Here is a 19,380-nt window from a genome sequence, read left to right on the forward strand (position 1 = left end):
GGAGAAAACACAGGGAACATATTCCACAGGCTTAAAGATGTCACCTGGAAAAGGCTACACACAGAAGGGAAAATCAGGGTGGAGGAAGCCAAAGCAGTTCTGCTCGAACAGCTTCGAACCACCCATGCGGCAGTGGGTTTGCCGACACCCAAGCCTTTCAGTCAAGAAGACCCTGGAAGTAGCTGAGGGCTATTATCAAGCCCAGACTATGCTGAGGCCCCATGATTCTGAGAAAGGGCCCTTGACTTGGATAGAGGACAGTGGAGTACTAGGATTCAGAGATCTCAACCATCAGTGGCACGTCTCCAGAGTCATCTTCAGAGTCTTTAGCCTCCGTCTGTCCTTATGCTCAAACTGCTTCCAAGCGGCAGTCCAAAAGGGTTTTCGAGTGGTTGGAGAGCTACCCCAGAGACCAACATGGGTTGCTGGTTCTCAGTTCCTGGAGCATGTTGGTTCCTGTTCCAAGTCAACAGTGGCCTCCTAGTTCCTGTTCCTTGAGTGTTCTGGTTTCCAAGTCAACAGTGTTCCTGTTTTAGCCAGCCCATGCCTGGATGTGCTCATCTGCCAGTGGCATGGACCACGGTCAGTGCTGGGGTTGTGTTGGTCGCATAGCGGCACAAAGGCTCACACTCTCAAGCATCTGTCTATGCTCACAACAACTGGACCCCGGCCAGCCATGATACAGTTGAGGTGGGAGTTCTCCCTTGGCTATCCTACCCCATGGCCATAGGACAGGAGGTCCAAAGTTCAAGAGCCTCTGGACCCAGTTCACAATGGGTTTGTCCAGTCACAATAAGAAAGAATTGAATTTTCCAGAACTCTTCCCATTGCATGACCCAGATCTCTTTCATAAAGACTCCAAGAATGCTAAATCCCAGAGGCAGGGACAATAGGAGAAAGACTCTTATGCTGCTAATTTAGGGGAGGGGGGTTCAAGTCAGCAGAAAAACCACCACCCACCCAGAATGTCTTACCAGTACCCTTTGAGTGAGAAAATGGAAGTGACTCGGGGAGCTTCAGGCAGGCCTAGAGAGAGGATGAGCCCTTAATGTGGGCCAAGAAGCATATACAGAGTGTGGATGGAAAGGTAGTCCCTGGACCACAGCTTACAGACCCTGTTACTCCTTATTTCGTGATAAAAAGAGATTTACTTTACAGAGTCACAAGAGGAAGCATGGAGGGGGAAGTGATAGAACAAGTCCTAGTTTCCACACCATACCAGCAGAAGGTCATGCAGTTAGCACACAGTCACCTTCTGGAGGTGCATTTGAGGGAGGACAAGACCTGGGAAAAAATAATGGCACAATTCTATTGGCTGGGCCTACATAAATAGGTCCAGTTGTATTGCCAGTCCTGCCCTACTGCCACCTCACAAAGCCTGCTGGTGTACGGGCAGCACCTCTCATAGCCATGTCCATAACCAAAACTCCTTTTGAAAGGGTGGGTATGGATCTTGTGGGGCCACTAGAAAGATCTACTTGAGGAAATAAGTATATCCTCGTCATTTTGGACTAGGCCCCAAGATATCCGAGGCAGTACCTTTATGGAATATGAAGACCCCGATGGTGGTAACCACCCTAATGGAGGTTTTTTCACAACTTGGGCTACCCAAAAAGATCCTAATGGATCAAGGAACCCCGTTCATCTCCAAGATAATGAAACAACTCTGTACCTTGCTCAAGGTAAAAGCCCTGCATAGCTTATCACCCGCAGAGCACTTCAGTCAGATACTCAAACAAATGCTGAGGAAATTTGAGGATGAAGACGGCAAGAATTGGGATGCATTACTACTCTAACTGCTGTTCGCAGTCCATGAAGTACCTCAGAGCTCGATGGGATTTTCACCTTTTCAGTTACTATAAGGGAAAAAACAGAAAGGAATCTTGGACATAGCTTCTGAGACTTGGGAGGACGAAGCGAACCATGGGCAGAACCTCATTGACTAGGTTCTCCAAGTACAGGATTGCCTAAAAAAAAGGCTGGGGAAGCGGCCTGCCTATGTCTAGAGAAGGCTCAGAGTTCCCAAGCCTGAGCTTACAATTGCCCCACAGTCCAAGGCGTACTCCAGCCAGGGGACCACCATCCTTGTCCTCCCTCCCATCTTCGGAGAGGAAATTGTTAGTCCATTGGCAAGAGCCCTATGAAGTTCTCGAGAAAACAGGGCCCGTGGACTACAAAATAGCCCAGCCAGATAAGCAGAAGAAAATGCATATCTACCATAGAAAACTTTTGAAGAACTGGGTGGCACAGGAGTGCAGAGTGGTCCAAGAAGGAAAGTTTGGTCCAGAGGTCAGACCTGAAGTAGACTAAACCCATGTTCCTTTCGGAGAGCAGCTATCCACTGCACAGACAGCTGACTTAAGGCAGCTGGTACAACAAAACAAAGACTTTCTCGAACCTGCCAGATTATATGCATCTGGAGCAGTATGACATCACTATCCCTCTTGGATTTATGGTACGACAATGACCCTAATAGATTCCCGAGGCCAGGCACCACATCATTGAGACCAAAGTGAAGGAGATGCTCCGGCTCGGGGCAATAGAGGAGTCTAACAGCAATTGGGTCCTCACCCATAGTATTGGTACTAAAGACAGATTGGAGCATTAGGTTCTGCACTGACCGTATCTGAATATAGACCTCAAAGAGCCCATTGTGAGGGGGATGAGATGGTTCCTGGCCATACAGCCCTTCAACTATAAAATCCAACATAGGGCAGGAATGGAAAACGCCAATGCGGATTTCCTGTCCAGAGTGTCTCTCCCTGGTACAGGCAGGTGCTCATTCTAATAGGACTAAGCTGAGGAGGAAAGTATGTGTAGAAATCTACAGGAAACTTCCTCAGACCACCTTAAGGGACCAGGCATAGCTGTCTTCCCCGGTCCCCTTTAAGAGCCAGACCCACAGGGAAGTCTGGGTGGAGGGAGGAGCCCTTCACCAGAGCATAATAATTCAGGCCCTAGAAGGGTTGAGCAGGCCCCAGGAAGCAGGAAGGAAGCCAGAGTACATAAGGACCACTTATATTTGATTGGATTTTTTACCAGCTCTGTGAGGTGAGCAGTTTCTTTCTCTATTTTGCTTTACCTCTGTAAATAAATTATATATAAGAAAACAGCCAGTGTCTACCTCCTTTATCATATTGACTGGTTCCCCAAACAAGGCCAACCCAAGTTACCACAGTAAGGTAGTAATAATAGGCGGTACATGCCCTGTAAAGGGGCTGGGGGTTATTGAGGAAAGTAAGAAGTAAGATGGGAGAATTAGAATGTATAGAAGTGAATGATGACATAGACTTAATTGGCATCTCAGACACATGGTGGAAGGAGGACAACCAATGGGACAGTGCTATACCGGGATACAAACTATATCGCAATGACAGACAGGAGCACCCGGGAAGCGATGTGGCGCTTTATGTGTGGGATGGCATAGAGTCCAACAGGATAAACATCCTGCATGAGGCTAAATGCACAATTTAATCTTTATGGGTAGAAATCCCTTGTGTGTCGGGGAAGACTATAGTGATGAGAATATACTACCGTCCACCTGGTCAAGATGGTGAGACTGATAGTGAAATGCTAAGAGAAATTAGGGAAGCTAACCAAATTGGTAGTGCGGTAATAATGGGAGACTTCAATTACCAGAAATATTACAGAAGCACCTTGCACGTAAGTCAATCCACAAAGTCAATAGTGCAAGTAAAGAGATAAAAGTCCCATTCACTAGTATAAGAGGTTTATTAAACGTGAGTAAAGTTCATCAATACGGCAACTCCATATAGGTAATAGCAAACGTATGTTTTACAAGTCCCCCGACACGGTCCCGTGTTTCGTGGAGGCTGCATCGGGAGGGACCCAAAAGGAATTATTCATATCTGTAATGTAATATAACATAAAATAATGAGGGAAGGAACAAACACTGCCAAACAAGTAATACGATTAAAGGTACACATACCCATTCAAGTCTTCTCAGGAGCGCACTCGCCCTCTGATATGTACAGGCATTTAAAGGGCAGAAAAAGGCGCGAAGGGCAACTCTCGCGAGATATTGCAATCAGCAGACGGACACCTGTGGATAGAAACTTCTAAATGTGGTTAATAAAACAGGTACCATTCAATATCTTTATTGAGACCAGAAGGGGCTACTGTGTTTAAGGTATAGATCCATCGCTGCTCCCTCCGACCAAGCATACCGGAGAAATCTCCTCCCCGCGAGGGGGGCGAGACTACCTCCAATACCGAGAAGGAGAGAGAATCAATGGAATGATCAGCCTGGAGCCAATGGGACACTAAAGGTTCATCAATTCTAGAAGATCTTATATATAAGATCTTCTAGAATTGATGAACTTATATATAAGATCTTCTTCGCGCCTTTTTCTGCCCTTTAAATGCCTGTACATATCAGAGGGCGAGTGCGCTCCTGAGAAGACTTGAATGGGTATGTGTACCTTTAATCGTATTACTTGTTTGGCAGTGTTTGTTCCTTCCCTCATTATTTTATGTTATATTACATTACAGATATGAATAATTCCTTTTGGGTCCCTCCCGATGCAGCCTCCGCGAAACACGGGACCGTGTCGGGGGACTTGTAAAACGTTTGCTATTACCTATATGGAGTTGCCGTATTAAGTGATTGATGAACTTTACTCACGTTTAATAGACTTCAATTACCCCAATATTGACTGGGTAAATGTATCATCGGTACATGCTAGAGATATAAAATTCCTGGATGGAATAAATGACATTTTTATGGAGCAATTGGTCCAGGAACCAACAAGAGAGGGAGCAATTTTAGATCTAATTCTCAGTGGAGGACAGGATTTGGTGAGAGAGGTAACGGTGGTGGGGCTGCTTGGCAATAGTGATCATAATATGATCAAATCTGAAGTAATGACTGGAAGGGGGACAATAAGCAAATCCATGGCTCTCGTGCTAAACTTTCAAAAGGGAAATTTTGATAAAATGAGAAAAATTGTAAGAAAAAAACTGAAAGGAGAAGCTACAAAGGTAAAAAGTGTGCAAGAGGCATGGTCATTGTTAAAAAATACCATCCTACATGCACAGTCCAGATGTATTCCACACATTAAAAAAGGTGGAAAAAAGGCAAAATGATTACCGGCATGGTTAAAAGGGGAGGTGAAAGAAGCTATTTTAGCCAAAAGATCTTCTTTCAAAAATTGGAAGAAGGATCCAACAGAAGAAAATAGGATAATGCATAAGCGTTGGCAAGTTAAATGTAAGACACTGATAAGACAGGCTAAGAGAGAATTTAAAAAGAAGTTGGCCGTAGAGGTAAAAACTCAGTAACATCTTTTTTTAAATATATCCGAAGCAGAAAGCCTGTGAGGGAGTCAGTTGGACCGTTAGATGATTGATAGGTTAAAGGGGCACTTAGAGAAGATAAAGCCATCGCGGAAAGATTAAATGATTTTTTTGCTTCAGTGTTTACTAAAGAGTATGTTGGGGAGATACCCGTTCCGGAGAAGGTTTTCATGGGTAATGATTCAGATGGACTGAACCAAATCACGGTGAACCTAGAAGATGTGGTAGGCCTGATTGATAAACTGAAAAGTAGTAAATCACCTGGACCGGATGGTATACACCCCAGGGTTCTGAAGGAACTCAAAAATGAAATTTCAGACCTATTAGTAAAAATCTGTAACATATCATTAAAATCATCCATTGTACCTGAAGACTGGAGGATAGCTAATGTAACCTCAATATTTAAAAAGGGCTCCAGGGGCAATCCGGGAAACTATAGACCGGTTAGCCTGACTTCAGTGCCAGGTAAAATAGTGGAAAGTGTTCTAAGCATCAAAATCACAGAACATATAGAAAGACATGGTTTAATGGAACAAAGTCAGCATGGCTTTACCCAAGGCAAGTCTTGCCTCATAAATCTACTTCACTTTTTTGAAGGAGTTAATAAACATGTGGATAAAGGTGAACTGGTAGATGTAGTGTACTTGGATTTTCAGAAGGCGTTTGATAAAGTTCCTCATGAGAGGCTCTAGGAAAAGTAAAATGTCATGGTATAGGTGGTGATGTCCTTTCGTTGATTACAAACTGACTAAAAGACAGGAAACAGAGTAGGATTAAATGGACAATTTTTTCAGTGGAAGGGAGTGGGCAGTGGAGTGCCTCAGGGATCTGTATTAGGACCCTTACTTTTCAATATATTTATAAATGATCTGGAAAGAAATACGACGAGTGAGGTAATCAAATTTGCAGATGATACAAAATTGTTCAGAGTAGTTAAATCACAAGCAGATTGTGATAAATTGCAGGAAGACCTTGTGAGACTGGAAAATTGGGCATCGAAATGGCAGATGAAATTTAATGTGGATAAGTGCAAGGTGATGCATAGAACGGGTAGATGTGAATCGGTTATTTAGTCTTTCAGATAATAGAAAGACTAGGGGACACTCCATGAAGTTAGCATGTGGCACATTTAAACTAATCGGAGAAAGTTCTTTTTCACTCAATGCACAATTAAACTCTGGAATTTGTTGCCAGAGGACGTGGTTAGTTCAGTTAGTGTAGCTGTGTTTAAAAAAGGATTGGATAAGTTCTTGGAGGAGAAGTCCATTACCTGCTATTAATTAAGTTGACTTAGAAAATAGCCAGTGCTATTATTATTAGCAACAGTAACATGAAATAGACTTAGTTTTTGGGTACTTGCCAGATTCTTATGGCCTGGATTGGCCACTGTTGGAAACAGGATGCTGGGCTTGATGGACACTTGGTCTGACCCCGTGTGGCATGTTCTTATGTAATTTAAGATGCTTTTCCAGGCATCTTAGGAGGAGAAAAAGAGAGGTTTGTGGAGTCTAAGGGCTCCTAAAGCATAAGTGTTGCTTAAGCTTTGAAATCTGAAAAGGAATCCTACAGCCATTCTGAAGGAGGAACTGTAAAGTCAAAGGGTATTGTCTTTGCTGGGGAGCTCCAGAAAAGAAGTTTTGAACTATGTTACCTAGAAGGCCTTGGGGCTAACTTGGATTTGTGCAATTCCCTCTTTTAAAAAAGCTATTTGAAGGAGGAGGTTTCTGCTGAGCTTGTTTGAATTTTGGACTATATCCTGTGACCTGATTGAAGATTTTTTTCCTGTGGATTTACAATAAATTTTTCTTATTTGGGACCAACATTTGGTGTGGACATTGGACTTGGTTATTTTTGTTTTTTTAAAAATACAAGACATTCCTCAATTATAAAGAATGAAAATAGAAGAAAAAATCTAACATTTATGTACCTAAAATAAAAGAAATAGAGGAGAAGACTCTATGAAAAAGTGCATATAAATCTTTTACCACATATATTTACTAAAAAGAAACTTGGGCGGTAAGCGGACGAATCGGCCATCATATTAAGCCGAGCTGGTTGGGGGAGATCCTTGGGTGTGCATATCCAGGAATGTTCTAAGTTGAGTGGGTTCAAAGAACACATAATTTGCATTTTGAAATCTAATGGATCACTTACATGGATACCGCAGTAAAAACCTTGCTCCCAATTGAATCGTTTCCATATGCATGGCTAGAAAGTTCTTTCTCCGAATCTGGGTTGAATTTGTAACATCTGGGTAAAGCCAAAGCTTTTGTCCATAAAATAAACTCTTGTCTGTTCCGGAAAAAAAGTCTCAAGATATTGTTTCTATCCATTAAGAAAGCAAAAGTAACCAATAAAGGTTTTCTTCTGACAACCTCTGTATCTTGTGATAATTCCAGTATTTCAGAAATCTCCATCCCTGGACTTTCTCTATATGCATCTTCACCAGGCGTTACTGCTTGGGGCAAGTAATAAACTTTGCTAATAACTGGCATTGCTGCCTCAGGAATTTTTAACACCTGTGTTACAAATATCCTGAACAAGTCAAGTGGAGATACCAAATCAATAACTGGGAAATTCAATATTCTCAAGTTATGTGACCTTAAGGTATTTTCTATATTTTCTAATTTCCTGTTGTTGGTAATCTCGGAATGAATCAGATTCTGTTGCACTTTCTCTACCGTTGAAATCCTATGTTCCATAGTTTCCACTTTCTGATTAAATGATGAAATCAAATTAGTGTTGACTATTACTTGACTTTTAATTTCCAAGGTGGCTTGAGACACTGATGTAAATGATGTTTCAATGGATTTTAACACTGTCCAAATATTTTCCAAAGTCAATTCTGCTGGACATTGTATATGAAACCCAGTACGCAAAACATTGTCCTGGGCTCCACCACCACCTGCAACAACTCCCATCTCCACTTTTGTACCTTGCATCCTCATAGAGGCTTCCAAAGAAAATGAGGCCTGCGGGGAAGTTCGACCACGCTGCAACCAGCATCCTCAGGCGTCTCTCTACTCACCACCCGGGACTCCTGAGATACCTCAGATAGTTTCCCCCGACGCTCTGCCTCCAATCTTCCCCAGTTCAGCTCCGGGGCAACCGCTGCAGCCATCGGGTTTGGTAAGGCTTCAAGGTGTGGTGGAGATGGTTTGCTCGGCACTCTGGGACTTAGAGTGACATCAAAGGTCAGGGGGGACGGTAACCGCTCAATAACCGATCCCCAGCGACTAAGCCTTCCGTTCCTTTGGCTGAATTCATAGCTAGAAAACCCTCGATGAGTGGCTGAGTCAGGTCTAAGGAAGGTGAGTTTGTAGTTACACCTCTTAGCCTGGCTCTCCTTTTTGTATGAGGCATTTCATTAGTAGGAAATATACAAAAAGTAAAAACTCAGCGGGAGCTCTCTTGCTGTGCGTCTCAATCGGCAGCCATCTTGAAGAGTCTCTCCCGGACTTTTTTATTTTTGGTGTGTCTTTCCTTGGGCCTCCTAAAGACTACTCTGGTCCCCACTGGCAATCCCTGGAGGACCTTGTTTTTTCCAGAGCTGCAATAGTGCAAATAACCCATTTTGCAGCCTCTAAAGATGACCCTGAGGAAAAAAGGGTTACACTAGTATGGGAGGTTTACTCAAGGCTTTCTGAAGGTGAGGCCCACACCTATTAAAATAGGTCTAATACCATGTAGGTTCCAAATGTCTTTTTTCTTTTTGCAGGGTTTTCTGGTTGACACCACAGCAATGCAAGTAAATATAAAATAAATGTTTTAAGTGATATTTTTACCTGAGAAAACTTTTTTCATGCAAAATCTGTTATTCTAAATGCATTATTTATAATCGTGTGGGGAGAGTAGTGCCTTTTCAAAATGGACTTCCTTTGTATATCACTTGCCAATTTGTAACCTGGCTTGACTTTTTTGTAAACGTGTAGAGATCGTCTTGGATAATGGGTACAACGCTAATTGCTGTGACAAGTAGCAAACATATAAGACTCCTTTAAACATCATTCATATAAGACTCCTTTAAATGCACTTTGTACTTTTTTTGGGGGGGTGGGTGTCCTTATTTATTTCACCCTACTTTATTTGCTGTTTGAGATGTTTATCTTGAACATATTTTGCAAATATGAATGTTATCATCTGGGGGAGGGGGAGACGCCAATTTCAGTTTTCGCACAGGACACAGCCTAGAGCTGGCCTTGAGTGCAGGACTCAAGAATGAAGTCCCTGGAACTGCAGCAGAGGGAAAGAGTGCTTACAACAGCCATGAGGGGATTGATTCTCAGTAAAAAGAAGTATTCTTCATATTCCTTGTTCCAATGAAGATTATTAGAGATGTGCAGAGGGACCGCATACGTTACATTTGGTATTCGTATTCGTGGGGGGGGGGGGCAGATACGTTGCATTCGGTAAGGGGGGGCCCGATCCGTTCATGCGTTCCATTCTTATTTGTTTACTGGCTAAAATTTAATTAACTACAACCCCCCACCCTCCTGACGCCCGCAAGACTTCCCAAAACTCCCTGGTGGTCCAGCGGGGGTCCGTGAGCCATCTACTGCACTCACGCCGTCGGCTGCCGGTATTCAAAATGGCGCCGATAGCCTTTGACCTTACTATGTCACACGGGCTACCGGTGCCGTTGGTCGGCCCCTGTCACATGGTAGGAGCAATGGACGTACGGCGCCATCTTGTGCTCCTACCATGTGACAGGAGCCGACCAATGGCACCAGTAGCCTCTGTGACATAGTAAGGGCAAAAGCTATCGGCACCATTTTGAATACTGGCAGCTGCGGCCCGAGTGTAGGAGATCGCTTCCGGACCCCCGCTGGACCACCAGGGAGTTTTGGTAAGTCTTGGGGGGGTCAGGAGGGTGGGGGTTTTGTTTAAATTCACTCCTTTAGATGGTCGAATAATTCGGTGAACATTTGTTGTATTTGTGGGAATCGCGATACGTTTCACTTCCCCACGAATACAACGAATATGGCCCTGTACATTGCGGATTGCCAATACGTTGCAAACAAATGCACACCCCTAAAGATTATACAAATATTTCTTTTCAGAAGTGGTGATACACTTGGGTGTTGTCCAGACTTCAGGCAGTGTGTATTCTGTGACTAAACAGACTATGTATCCAGGACAGAGGGAGCAGGAATTTCTTCTGGAGTCCATTAAAAGAGAATTCTTAGAGGAGCAATCACTAGTAGATCTCACTGTAGTGTAAGGAAACTACCCTGCCTTTTGGTCAGAGGAGGAGGAGAAATCACCAACTGTCGAAAGAAACCAGGAGCCCCATGGAGTGTATGATACACTGTAGCTCCCAGCATTCATATGTCCAAGAAGAAAGTAGAGCAGGGGTTACAGTTATATGCAGCTTCACTCTCTCCACCTCTATCCCACAAAAGATGATCATTCAAACCGCAAAAGGAGCGGCGAGTGGCAGTGCCTTGGGCCAGTCTTCCTCCTCTGCTATCCAGTACTTGAGACTCAGGATTTGTTCTCACAGCACTACGGTGTCCTGCGTGGTTCAAACTACGATTTGGACCAAGATAACAGAGGCGAATGATACAGCCTCATGGTACTGCCACTCTCCTCTTCCTACTGCCAGCCAGTAAGCCCAGAGAGAGGTGAAAATGGGGTGAAGAGAGTTAGAAACTTCAGGGAATGAGGGAGAAGATGGTGAAATTCAAGAAGGGAAGATGAAAAGGGAAAAATCAACATGTAGAAGTGAGGAGGACATAATATATAATATAAGTTAGCAGATAAGAGAGTGGGCTGTAGGGGAAGACTTGACAAAGAGGAGATTATCATGGCACGTGCATGTGAGAGAGAGCGAGTACATCAGTACGTGTGTGTGTGTGTGTGTGTGTGTGTGTGTGTGTGTGAGAGAGAGAGAGAGAGAGAGAGAGAGAGAGAGAGAGAGAGAGAGAGAGAGAGAGAGAGAGAGAGAGAGAGAGAGCGAGAGAGAGAGAGATAGAGAGAGATAGAAGAGAGAGAGAGAGAGAGAGAGAGAGAGAGAGAGAGAGAGAGAGAGAGAGAGAGAGAGAGAGAGAGAGAGAGAGAGAGAGAGAGAGAATCAGTTCCGATGCGGAGGAGGAATGAAAGAAGGTATCCTATTTCTCTCTCCAGGTCTGGGATCCCCTTACCTCCATCCCTATCCTCTTTCCCTCTACTTCCTCTCCCAATCCCAGATTCCCTACTATTCACCCCCCATCTCTTATCCTCCCTCCCCTTCTTAACCAGTTTCCAATCTTTCTCTTTCCTCTCCCCATATCTGATCTTCCCTCCTACTCCTCCCCCAACTGATCCAATCCCTTCCCATCTTCAATCTAAACTTCCCATGCTCTCCTGAAATCTACATTCACCTCCTCCTACAATCCCTGATATCCCATCCCCATGTCAGTTCTCCTTCCTCCATTCCCTGTAACATAAGATCATAAGAAAATGCCATACTGAGTCTGACTAAGGGTCCATCAAGCCCAGCATCCTGTTTCCAACAGTGGCCAATCCAGGCTATAAGTACCTGGCAAGTACCCAAAAGCTAAGTCTATCCCATGCTACTGATGCTAATAATAGCAGTGGCTATTTTCTAAGTCAACTTGATTAATAGCAGGTAAGGATCCATTTTTCAACACACCTCCCAAAAAAAATGTAAAAACAACAAAATAAATTACCTAGACACATGAGAAAAGTTGGAAAACAACATTATTTTATAATGTAAAATAAATGTGCATTTAGGGCCTGATTTTTAAAAGCTGTTACATGTGTAAAACTAGATTTTATGCATGCAAATGCACTTTAGCCTTGTAAGTTAGCTTTTGAAAATTGCCACAATATATGCTATTGAATTGTCTCTAGGATTTATTTGCGTAAATGTACTTTACGTGCATAGATGGCATTTTTAAATTCTTACAATAGTATGTTACATTTACGTAGGTAACTCCTTTGAAAATTCATGTTAGTGTGCAAATCTATGCAAAAGTGCCACAGAAATTCCACAGAATTTCTCAAACATTGCCACAGAATTTTTTAACCACTGCCACAGAATCTATGGGCTGTGATTATGTCGTATTAGTCCACATTTACTGAAGGGTTTCTCTTGGTTTGTGTCTCTGGAAAAAGTGCATACTACATGTGGTTCACTGTGTTCAATCTGGAGAATGAAAACAAAGTCAAGATAGCAATACGCACACATATATTTACCACAGTTGATAAGGCCCTATATTCAGCACTATTGAGCCGAGTAAGCGGGACTTACACGGTTAAGTAGCGACCGCTGAATATGCACCTACAATCAGCAGATGCCGCTTAGCCATATAAGTCCCTTATACAGCTAAAAGTTAAAAGCATAAAAAGTAGCTATGTACTGGGTGGACTGGGGGCAGAGCAAGTTAGCGTATAACTTATACCGATATTCGGAGTTAGCCGCATAAGTTTACGTTTAAGTTTAGATGCCCCATAAGCGGGTCTAAATTTATCCGGGAAGACTTATCCAGTGAAGTACACACATATAAGCATATATACAGCAACTTTACTGTGCTGCTGAATATACACCGAGATTTAGCCGGATTAGTCATATCCATTAAGTTACTTAACTGGTCAGCGTTGAATAATGGGCCCACTGTTTTCACCATAATGGAAAAACATGTCTTTAAAAGATTAACAGAAATAATAGAGATTAAAGGCTCTGTGTATCTTGACTTGACATTTTTCTTACCAATAATTGAAATAGGCTTCCTGGCAAAACACATTCTTCCCTTAAAGCCAATATATTTACTTCTGCAGCCTGCAGACCATAATCGCACCACATATTCTGCACCAAAAAATACTACCAACACTATTTCCTGTTAAGAGAGAAGAAGAGAATGGTGTTAAAAAGAAATAATTTTTGGCATAGTTTGTAAAATAGCACTTATATACAATTTACATGGACTCACCTGCTGGAGAAAAAAATCTGAAATACATGACCAGCAATGTGGCATTTATTAATATAATTTTAATTAGGTTTGTTCTTTCATATTTCATTTTTGAAACAAAAGATAAAGGAATAAAATATTGGTGTTTCTCAATAGTGCCCCCCCCCACCACCACCACCACCAAACATGCTGCATGAATTTAAAAAAAGCCCTCTGGATTTCTCTTCCTTCTCACTAAAGTGACCCTTCCCCACCCCACCCTGGCACTCCTCTCCTACGATAGCTTACTGGTGTAATGGACCCTCTGGTCTCATTACCACTAGTGACACTAGTTTAACTATCTTAGCTAGTGCATTGCAGATTAGGTAAGCGGAGAGGAATCATTCAAATGCAACCTCTCCCTTTCAGGGTGTTGGAATGGCCGTCCCCCTGGATAAGTTTATAAGCAGCTCTCAACAGAGAGACAACAGAGCTGCTTACCTATAACAGATGTTCTCCGAGGACAGCAGGATGTTAGACCCCACATATGGGTGACATCATCAGATGGAGCCTGATACGGAAAACTTATGTCAAAGTTTCTAGAACTTTGACTAGGCATACTGAGCATGCCCAGCATGCTCTATACCACATGTCCACAAGGAGTCCTTCAGTCTCGTAACATAGAATTACGATAAAATAAAAAATAGGAGAAACCCAACTTCACAGGGTGGCGGGTGGGTTTCGTGAGGACTAACATCCTGCTGACCTCAGAAAACATCTGTTATAGGTAAGCAACTCTGCTTTCTCCAAGGACAAGCAGGATGGTAATCCTCACACATGGGTGAATCCCTAGCTACAGGCTGTTTCCCCAACACAAAAAGGGGACCAACAGATACCTAACCAGGTGCCAACAGGCACAGCAAGACTGGTGCTGTTGGTAACAGAAGAGGAGACAGCCTGAACCTAAACAACAGGCCCTAGGTTGAGAGAGTTCTACACCTCAAACAGGTTATGAAGATGAAGTGGCTGAAGCTACTGTTATGTTGGTCATCCCTACCCAGACAGTAATGGGATTTGAAGGTATGCTGAGAACTCCACGTCGCAGCCTTGCAGATCTCCACGGGAACCTGCGCCACCGACGTTGCCATGGCTCTGACAGAATGAGACTTGACATGACCCCCAAGATGCAGTCCTGCCTGGGCATAACAAAAGGAGATGCAATCTGCTAGCCAACTAGATATAGACTATTTGTCAACAGCAACATCCAATATATTATCAAAAGAAACAAAATGTTGGGCAGACTGTCTATGGCTTCTATCTGCTCTAGATAGAAGGCTAAGGCTCACTTGCAGTCCAAACTGTGCAGTAGTCATTAGCCATGATGCCTGGGAAAGAATATTGGCAGGATGACTGCCTGGTTAAGATGGAAATCCATCACCACATTAGACAGGAATGTAGGGTGTGTATGCAAGACCACCATGTTGTGATAAACTTTTGAATAAGGGGATAAGTCACTAAGGCCTGGAGCTCGCTGACCTTGTGTGCTGAAGTGACCTACACCAAAAATATGACTGTCCAGGTAAGGTACTTCAGGTTACATGTGCATAGTGGCTCAAAAGGAGTTTTCATCAGCTGAACTAACACCACAATGAGGTGCTAAGATACAGCAGGAGGCCTTAGGGGACACTTCAATTGAACCAGGCCCCGCATGAAACATATAACCATAGGCTGTACAGAAATGGTGGTGGTATGTGCCAATCACACTAAGATGAACTCTAGCAGAGTTGGTTTTTAAGCCAGCCTCCGATAGGTGTAGAAGATAATCAAGCAGTTTTTGTGTGGTCAGGAGAACGGATCTAGAGCCTTCTGCTCACATCAAACGGAAAACCTCCTCCACTTCAGTCCTTAGGTCTTTCTAGTGGAAGGCTTTCTAGAAGCCACCAGGACCTGAGACACATCCTCATAATGATCAAGTGGCTGCAGGTTTAACCTCTTAACATCCAGGCTGTGAGAAACAGGGCCTGGAGGTTGGGATGCCTCAACCTGCCTCAATCTTGCGTGATGAGATCTGGGAAGTTCCCAGACTAATCAGTTTCCAGGTGGACAACTCCCGAAGGAGAAGAAAGCAGACTTGTTTCAGCCAATGAGGGGCTATGAGGGTCCTAGTCCCCCCTTTCTCGCAAAGTTTCAAGAGAGTCTTCACCACTAAGGGAATCGTAGGATATGCATAGAGAAGACCCTTGCCCCCCAATTAAGGGCCAGGGCATCTGAGACTGGTTTGCCATTTGAATTGTACAGGGAGCAGAACAGAGGAACCTTCCTGTTGCAGGGGGATATGAACATAGCTACGTCCAGGCTCCTGCAGAGACAGCATATCCGATTCGCTATCCCCAGTCCAGGGACTACTGTTGTGAAGGCTTAACTCAGCCTGTCTGCTACCACGTTCTCAGTCTTGTACAAGTACATGGCCCTGAGGCCCATCCCAAGATATAGGGCACACGATCAGATCTAGACCACTTCCTGACATAGGAGGTACAATCCCTGCTTGTTGACATACCACATGGCTACTTGGTTGTCGGTCTGGATCAGGAAAACTTTGCTTTGTTGGACAGCCGATCTCTGAAAGCCTATAGTGCATATGTGATTGCTCTAAGCTTCAGGAAGTTGATTTGACAAGTAACGATTCAGAGCGGACCACAGGCCTTAGGTATCGAGCTCATCCACACAAGCCCCCCACCCCAGGGTAGATGCATCCATGGTTAGCATAATTAGAGTAGGGAGACTCCAAAAGGAAATTCCTGTTCAAGATTGGAAAGTCCCTGCCACCAAGGCAAGGAGTCCCTGAATGGTCTGGCGCCGCTGTGACCTCAGGGTCCATTGGGCAGTAGAAGAGGACCAGAATGCTTATCTGCATACTGTTCCCAGCATCCTCTGGGAAAGGACTCCACAGCGAGCAATCCAGGCTTTGAACTCCACAGCCCCAGCTTCCAGAGGCCCAGCACTCTTTGCAGTAGAAGAGGACCAGTAGGCTCATCTTCATACTGTTCCCAGCATCCCCCGGAGAGGACTCCAGAGGTCACAGCGAGCAATCCAGGCTTTGAACTCCACAGCCCCAGCATCCAGAGGCCCTGCACGCACTCTTTGCAGTAGAAGAGGACCGGTAGGCCCATCTTCATACTGTTTCCAGCATCCCCCAGGAGAGGACTCCAGAGGTCAGAGCGAGAGATCCATGCTTTGAACTCCACAACCCCAGCTTTCAGAGGGCCCTGCACCCTTTGCAGTAGAAGAAGATCATTTTGCTGTTGGTTGAAGAGGATTGGTAAGTCTAGTTTTGAGAGATCTTATGATTTAAAAAAGTTTGGAGAGAGGTGAAATTTAAAGGACTCTAATTCCAACTCCTAGGAACTCAACAAAATTAAGATAAAGGCAGCAGTCCAGCAGCAAGAGGGGGGGCTTTCCAGTCTTTTGCATCAAGTGTCACATGCATGATTTTTTACCCACTGGTGAAAGGTTCTATGTGTGCACCCGGCGCAAAGAGCTATTGGCTCTCAGAGAACGAGTCTGATCTCTGGAGGCTAGAGTAGCAGACTTGGAGGAGCTCAGGCAGAGAGGTACATTGATGACACTTTCAAGGACATAGTAGCCAAATCCCAAATCTAGTCTGGCAGCCCCAGTGCTGCCTTGGATCAGAAGGGTCTCCCGTTTGGAGAGCATCACCCTGGTGTAGCAGGAAGTGATCTTGTAGCAAGGACCTGCTCTCCAGGTGATGAATTGTTCTCTTACACTGAGTATGAGTCTCCCAGGGCTACAGTCCAGGAGGGAAGGGTTAGGTCAGGCATCAAAGTTGGTGATTTGATTATTAGAAATGTAGATGGTTGGGTGGCTTGTGGACATGAGGACTGTCTGGTAACTTGCCTGCCTGGTACAAAGGTGTCGAACCTCACGTGTCACCTAGATAAGATTTCAGACAGTGCTGGGGAGGAGTCAACTGTTGTGGTACATGTGGGAACAGCAACATAGGAAAATGTTGCAGGGAGGCTCTAGAAGCCAAATTTTGGATTTTAGGTAGAAAGCTGAAATCCAGAACCTCCAAGGATGCATTCTCTAAATGCTCCTTGTTCCATATGCAGGTCCCCAGAGGCAGGCAGAGCTCCGAAGTCTCAATGCATGGTTGAGACTATGGTGCAGGGAAGAGGGATTCAGTTTTATAAGGAACTGGACAACCTTTTGGGGAAGACTTTTCCAAAAGGATGGGCTTCATCTTAACCAGAGTGGGACCAGGCTGCTGGCACTAACTTTAAAAAAGGAGAAAGAGCAGCTTTTAAACTAGAACAAGGGGAAAAGCCAACAGTCACTCAGCAGTGCATTGTTTGGAGGAAGATATCTTCAAAGGATACTAATGAAACAGGAGAGTTAGCGCATCCCAATAGAGAGGTTTCAATAAAAGAAAAAGTAGTCCATGTGCCTAAAAATAAAGTATCACCTGAGCTAAAGGATTCCAAATTATTCCTATCAACTGAAAAGCAGGTTTTTAGTACAAATAAAAAACACACTTTGTATGCCAATGCCAGAAGTCTAAGAAGTAAGATGGGAGAGTCAGAGTGTAAAGCAATGAATGAGATAGACATAATTGGCATCTCAGAGACTTGGTGGAAGGAGGGTGACCAATGAACAGTGTTATATAAGGGTACAAATTATAACAAAATGATAGGGAGGATCAACTTGGTGGGGGTATAGTAAAGGTGTGCATCCGTTTTCCACGTATTTGTAATCCGCAACTTATTTTTTGCTGTTAAATACGTGGGGAGGCGAAATGCATCGCGACTCCCCACATATTAAACAGATTTCTGTTTAATTCAGCCTAAATAAAAATGTAAACCCCCCCCCCATCCTCCTGACCCCCCCAAGACTCACCAAAACTCCCTGGTGGTCCAGCGGTGGGGTCCGGGAACTCACTCACACCCTCGGAGCTAGTTTCATCATGACGCTGATAGCCTTTGTCACAGGGGCTACCGGTGCCATTGGTCAGCCCCTGTCACATGGCCATCGGCGCCATCTTGTGCTCCTACCATGTGACAGGGGCTGACCAATGGCACCGGTAGCCCCTGTGACGTAGTATGGGCAAAGGCTATCGGCGCCATTTTGAGTCCTGGCCTGGCGTCGGACGTCAGGTCACTCCGGGACCCCCGTTGGACCCACAGGGACTTTTGGCCAGCTTGGGGGGCCTCCTGACCCCCACAAGACTTGCCAAAAGTCCAGCGGGGGTCCGGGAGTGACCTCCTTTCACGCCGTCTGTCCGATCCCAATACTCAAAATAGTGCCGATCGCCTTTGCCCTCATTATGACGGCGATCGGCGCCATTTTGAGACTCAAAATCGCCGTCCCGCCAATACTCAAAATGGCGCCGATCGCCGTCATAGTGAGGGCAAAGGCGATCGGCGCCATTTTGAGTATTGGGATTGGACGGACGGCGTGAAAGGAGGTCGCTCCTGGACCCCCGCTGGACTTTTGGCAAGTCTTGTGGGGGTCAGGAGGCCCCCCCAAGCTGGCCAAAAGTCCCTGTGGGTCCAACGGGGGTCCCGGAGCGACCTGCCGTCCTATGCCAGGACTCAAAATGGCGCTGATAGCCTTTGCCCATACTACGTCACAGGGGCTACCGGTGCCATTGGTCAGCCCCTGTCACATGGTAGGAGCACAATATGGCGCCGATGGCCATGTGACAGGGGCTGACCAAAGGCACCAGTAGCCCCTGTGACAAAGGCTATCGGCGCCATTATGAAACTAGCACAGAGGGTCTGAGTGAATTCCCGGACCCCACCGCTGGACCACCAGGGAGTTTTGGTAAGTCTTGGGGGGGTCAGGAAGGTGGGGGGTTGTAGTTAATTTAGTAGTATTGTATTTACAGATCGACAACTTATTGAATTCTCCATACTTCCGCAAGAAACGGAATTGACCCCCCACGAATACGGATCACGTACGCAACGAAAACATTTTGCCTGCACACCTCTAATGCCCACAGGGGGAAGTCCCGTGAGGGGCCACATGTCAGGCTCAGCTCTGGATACACAAACACAGATTATATATTTATTTAAACAGTTTGTGAAGCCACCAGAGGTGGCGGTAGTGAGTAGAAGATGGAGCCCGGCTAGGCTAGTATTCCTCAGGGCGCTGG

At 44.8% G+C, this 19,380-nt stretch overlaps 1 protein-coding gene across 4 annotated transcripts in view; it reads right to left on the reverse strand.

Annotated features, from left to right (window-relative positions):
* LOC115090621 (potassium voltage-gated channel subfamily KQT member 1-like) overlaps positions 1 to 19,380 on the reverse strand; it is a 408,883-nt gene that overhangs the window by 234,719 nt on the left and 154,784 nt on the right. For all 4 annotated transcript variants that reach the window (XM_029599979.1, XM_029599980.1, XM_029599981.1 and 1 more), the window contains exon 4: positions 13,031 to 13,157. In XM_029599979.1, coding sequence (XP_029455839.1) covers positions 13,031 to 13,157 — 127 coding nt within the window. The remainder of the gene's footprint in view (positions 1 to 13,030; positions 13,158 to 19,380) is intronic.

This window comes from Rhinatrema bivittatum, chromosome 4 (assembly GCF_901001135.1).
Source record: "Rhinatrema bivittatum chromosome 4, aRhiBiv1.1, whole genome shotgun sequence".
Lineage (NCBI taxonomy): Eukaryota > Metazoa > Chordata > Amphibia > Gymnophiona > Rhinatrematidae > Rhinatrema > Rhinatrema bivittatum.